General features: G+C 41.9%; 1 protein-coding gene across 1 annotated transcript in view; it reads left to right on the top strand.

The window, feature by feature from the left end:
- LOC107104636 (ephrin type-A receptor 8-like) overlaps nucleotides 1-5,658 on the top strand; it is a 79,802-nt gene that overhangs the window by 66,677 nt on the left and 7,467 nt on the right. The window contains exons 7-9 of the mRNA XM_015404679.1: nucleotides 108-314; nucleotides 1,822-2,244; nucleotides 3,712-3,836. Coding sequence (XP_015260165.1) covers nucleotides 108-314; nucleotides 1,822-2,244; nucleotides 3,712-3,836 — 755 coding nt within the window. The remainder of the gene's footprint in view (nucleotides 1-107; nucleotides 315-1,821; nucleotides 2,245-3,711; nucleotides 3,837-5,658) is intronic.

The raw sequence follows: 5,658 nt of genomic DNA, 5'->3' as shown, positions 1-5,658 counted from the left end.
CTCATTAAACCCACCTAAATTTACCTCTGCCTACTTGCCTCTGCTTTTGGGTCCTCAATCCAACACCAAATCGTGACATTCTAAATGCAAAATCCACTCTACATAAGTGGTTGATCTGTGTTTTTGTCTTCCCTGTTATTGTCTTCCTCCCTTTGCAGCCTGTGAAGTGGGTTTCTATAAGCCAGTGGCAGGTGATGGGCCATGTGGTAAATGTCCTCAGCACAGCCACTCAGAGACCAGAGCTGCAGTCTCCTGCCCATGTGACTCCAACTACTATAGGGTGGCGGATGACCCATCAGCTGCTCCATGCTCCCGTAAGCACAGACACAACATAACCAACAGTACCTGCAGATGGATAGACACTCACCAAACACATGCTGGTGCTGTAAATGGGTAATGTCTACAGTGCTGTGAAAAGTAAATGCCCCTTTCAAGTTTCTTCTGTTAGTGCTCCCAAATGTTGAGTTTTTTTTTATTTTATGTTCAGTTTAACATTAGCTAAATTAATATCTAAGTAATTATAAACTACTTAGTAAATTAAAGAGGGAAGAGTACATGAAAAGTGTTTTGAAGTGTTGGCCTAGTGGTTAGAGCAGTACGCTTGTGCTCTGAGAAGGTTGCAAGCACTGGTACGCAAATCAGGCAGCACACTATTTTGGAACTAAGCCCCCCCACCCCAAGCATGGACCCTACCCAAGGGAAGCCCACCGCACAGACCCCAGGCCCCCAAACCCATACCAGATCCACCACGACGGGACACAAGCACCAGACCACTAACCATGTTCACTAGAGCAGATTCCCGAAAGGCTTTGGACCCAGCGACCAGAAGTTCAACCCTGGGGCACCAAATAACCCCGATAGCAGAAGCAATCCCGCCTATATCTGACCCCTAACCCCCCAGCCACCCCCTTTTGAAGCCTTCAGACCCCAGAGGCTCCAAATCTGCCACAGTAGCCTACCAGACCGAGCTACAGCCCACATCTCGTACTAGGAAAGGTAGCCTATTAAATGTGTCCAGAGAGAGTACCCAGTATTGGCAAAACAAAGACTTAGGTTAGACTCTGCTAAACTAAGCATGGCTAGAGTGCCCAGTATTGGCAAAACAAAGACTTAGGTTAGACTCTGCTAAACTAAGCATGGCTAGAGTGCCCAGTATTGGCAAAACAAAAACTCAGGTTAGACTCTGCTAAACTAAGCATGGCTAGAGTACCCAGTATTGGCAAAACAAAAACTCAGGTTAGACTCTGCTAAACTAAGCATGGCTAGAGTACCCTGTTTTGGCAAAACAAAGACTTAAGTTAGACTCTGCTAATCTAAGCATGGCTAGAGTACCCTGTTTTGGCAAANCATGGCTAGAGTACCCTGTTTTGGCAAAACAAAGACTTAAGTTAGACTCTGCTAATCTAAGCATGGCTAGAGTACCCTGTTTTGGCAAACACTCTGGCGTCGAGGTAGTGGCAGTCAGCAGCTTAAGAACACTCAACAGGTAATGAGGCAATGAGCTGCAGGTGTGCAGGGAGACCCAATGAGGGCGGGGCACCACCTGGTGGAGGAGGAAAGGAAACACAACAACAGACCACACAAACTGGATTCCTGACACTACCAAGGATAACAACGCATCATATAGGTTGATTTGGATGGCTCTATAAATGAATGAAATCAGCATTTTTGAACTTTTGTTCTTTTTAAACCACATCTGTGAGATTGCAAAATTAGTTTGAATTATAATATTTTAATCTGTAAAAACTTTAGGGAGCACTGTGTCTACGTTCAACAAGGCAAAATCTCTAATTAAACTAAAACCTCTTTGTTCTTCCTCAGGCCCTCCATCTGCTCCAGTAAACATCATCTCTTCAGTCAACGGGACCTCGGTGATTTTAGAGTGGGACCGTCCTCTGGATACAGGGGGACGCAGTGACCTGCAATACAGCATACTGTGCCAGAAGTGCTCAGTGGAAGGAACCTGTGAAGACTGCACAGCTTCTCCTGGAGGCAGCAACGGGGGGAAGGTGGGTGGGGGGGCCAGCATTGGCCTGGGCGGAGGAGGCCTTGTGGAGCGCTCTGGCAGTGCGGCCGTTAGATTCATTCCTCGTCAGAGCGGTTTGACGGAGTCTCGAGTGACGGTGCTCAACCTGGTGGCCCATACCAACTACTCCTTCCGGATCGTGGCCACAAATGCCGTGACACACCTGAGCAATGAGGTGCCGCCTTATGCTACGGTCAACATCACAACAAACCAGGCAGGTATGGTTCATGAAACACAAACATAAACGTATTCAGCCATTATCTAATTTAAACATCAAATGTTACACGTGCAGGAGGATTACTTTAAGCTTCGGTTATACCGTTTGTTTCTCAGTTTTAAAGACAGCTTAATCTAAATTGTTCCAAATACTTTACAGCTACCAAATTACTTCCTGACACTTTATTATTCCCTATTTTCATTGAACAAAAGGATTTATAAGAACAAAACTGTATAAATATATATAATCCTCCACCACATTTCTACTTTCTTTTTAATTTAGCATAAATATTTAAAGTTTATTAAACGTTTATTATCAGGCCTGTGGTTGTTTAAAAACAGGACGGGTCTCATTTTGTTCATTTCCTGCTGTCACCATGTTCCATAATGTTATGGACGGACCTGGAGATGAAAACTGAGACAAATCCAGAGAGAGAAAAGGTTCCAAACATGGTCTGACACAGTAGTAGTAAAATGTGAACAGGTTTTAGTCACAAACCAAATTCTCTATTTCCACAGCAGCCACTCGGAGAGATTAGCTTCATCTCTTCATGATTTTGTGGTATGTTGCTTTGTCCCTGTGCCATGAATGTCTGAGGTTCTGACTAAGACAGAGAAAAGGTGATGGTTGCTCTGACTTATGAAAATGTAAACAAAACAGCAACTTATAGAGGAAAAAGAATGAATAATATAATCCAATAGGATAAAATCTAAAGTTATGTGTGATTTTAATCTGAAATTAGATTTAACTAAATGAAAAACTAAGAGAAATTGATTTTCCTTTCCTCCAAAAATATTAATACACATTTATATCATTTAAAACATATAAACAATGAAATCAGCAATTTTCATACCTTTAGTGTTTAAAATAAATAAACCTTACAGTTAACCAAATATATGGGATGTAGTTTGAGGAAATGCAACTAAAATATATAAAAGCTATGAGTTTATTAACTAAAATTATAGATTTGCAAAAATAAATAATTAATTGCTGAAGGATTTGAATCAAATAATATTAATAACAATTTTTGGCACATTTAAAACAATTATGTTTAAAAATGAATAAAACATAAAACCTGCTTTGATGGATTTAAATCAAGGATGATCAAACCAATAAAAAAACATCCTAACTTTCAGAATTAGGACTGAAAGATAAAATAATTCAAATAATTAACCCTACAGTCTTTTATAAGCTGTTTGCTTAATTAAATTAGTTGAAAATAACCTATATCCAAGTATTTAACTTAAAGTTCCTAAAACAAATAATGAATAGTGATTTGTAGTTCTTTTGAAAGTGAAACGATGTGCTTTTAATGAAAAGGTTTTCAAAGTACAGAAGGTATTAAACAGATTAAGATTCAGTATTAACAAAAGGAAAAAGAGATTTGCTTTGCTTTGTGAAAATGAATCTATTCAGATTCTTCAGACTTTTCGAATGACTGAAGATATTTCTGTTGCTTGTTTGACAGCCCCGTCTGAAGTGTTATCGATCCGTCAGGAAAACACAAGCCAGAGCAGCGTGACTCTGATGTGGCAGGAACCCGACCAGCCCAATGGGGTCATCCTGGAGTACGACATCAAATACTACGAAAAGGTTATTTAGCCCTGAAATAAGCCAGGAAATAGTTCAAACTCACCGACCTGCAAAACCATTTAGATGACTTATCAGGAAGTTGATTCAAGATTAAAAGATCAGCTCAATTTAATAAATATTAATTTGGGAAAAAAGATTTTTGGTTTTAAATAACTTGTATGGATTCTCCATCCTTTCCTCTGACTCTCCAGAATTAATTACAGAACTAAGAAATTGTCCAACTGGGTATAATTTAACTATTGTGTTAAAACTTCACAGGTTGATTAGATAAGATTAGTCAACAAACAGATTGGAACAAAGTTTCTGCCTCAAGTGGAGTATCTTCTGTTCTAGGGTGGGTGGCGGCCCCGTGGTTAGAGCCCCACTCCCACAGTCTGCTAATCTGGCTCCCTGAGCAAGACCCTTAACCTCACACTGCTCCCCAGGCTCCACACAATGGCAGCCCACTGCTCCCCAAGGGGAGGGGTTAAATACAGAGAGGGAATTTCCACATTGTGAGACAATAAAACGATTTACACTCAGCCCTTTTCTACTTTTCCCACCCCTGCCCTCCCTGGTCTGACCACCTCAAGTTAGATCACAGACTCTTTCTTCCAAATACAGATTCAATACATTTCAATTCAATAGATTTCTTTAGGGATGGCTGAAAACCCTAGCCTGGGTGCCATTCCGAACTTAGTCCCGCCCACAACGTTTGAGGTCGGGAAGTTCGGTCTGGCATTGCTCAACAGTAGCGCGAGTATGCTAGCACAATATCTGGCAGGCCAATCAAATTGTCAGGGCGGGCTTTATACGATGATGGACAGATGATCAACAGTAACGTAATCAACCACATGACCAAAGCGCGCTTGGGTGACAACAACAATGGCTGCCGCTGGAGAGTTGAGGTGAGTAGATTCTGCTATTAGGTCTGTTCTAGAAGATATCGACAGCAAATTAATTTTAAAAGAGGAACAGAGAAACGCGATCAAGGCTCATCTTCTTATTCTAGGCGTGCAACTGCACGCTTTGATTTTTGTTGTCAACAACTATGCGTCGCTTAACATACGTCACACACTCCGTTGCTCTTATTGGTTGTAGGTCTATCCAATTGAGTGCAGAGGCATTTTTTTTCCTGGTCCGTTCGAAACACGCCCCATAATCACAGCTCTATAGAGCAGCATCAGACTCATATTCCGACTAGAATTGAGTAGGACTACGTCAGGCTATGCAAACCCTAGACTGTAAACAACCTTTTAATAAACAAACCAGCAACAGGTTTCATCCATCTATTTTTTTCATGGTCAGATTCAAGTAATCAGTAATTGAAGTACTTAAGAGCTTAATGCCGAGTCGTCTGGCCAGATCCCCGTCCATGAACTCGATGTCAGCTCCGGAGTCCACAAAAACTGAAAGACTAGGCCTGAAAGCATCGATAGAAACAGTCACAGGAAGCAGGAGTGAAGGAGGTGAAGCGATGATCAACAGGTCGCCGCTCTCTGCATCACTCCTGAAGGCAAAGGTCAATCCGGTCCGCCAACTCCTCCAGCTGCTTCAGGGAATGAGGATAATCCGAGGTGGAGAGCTCGTCCTTGATCCTCTCACTGAGGCCAGTGATGAACACATCGATGATGGCTCCTCATTCCAAGAACCATTCGGATGAATCCATGTTTGGCCACAATAATCTGTCAGAAGGCTTAGAACGCAGGACCCAGAATTCAGATGAGACAGACAGTAATAACTTCAAAGGCATTTATAGAAAACAGCGTGCTGCCGCTCGTCAGCTGAGGCCGCAAGTCAGTTTAGGCTGTTCGTCAGTTTAGGCCGCAAGTCAGTTTAGGCT

Source organism: Cyprinodon variegatus, unplaced genomic scaffold (assembly GCF_000732505.1).
Source record: "Cyprinodon variegatus isolate N-32 unplaced genomic scaffold, C_variegatus-1.0 Scaffold1827, whole genome shotgun sequence".
In the NCBI taxonomy this organism is placed as follows: domain Eukaryota; kingdom Metazoa; phylum Chordata; class Actinopteri; order Cyprinodontiformes; family Cyprinodontidae; genus Cyprinodon; species Cyprinodon variegatus.
This window is presented reverse-complemented; position numbering and strand designations above follow the sequence as displayed.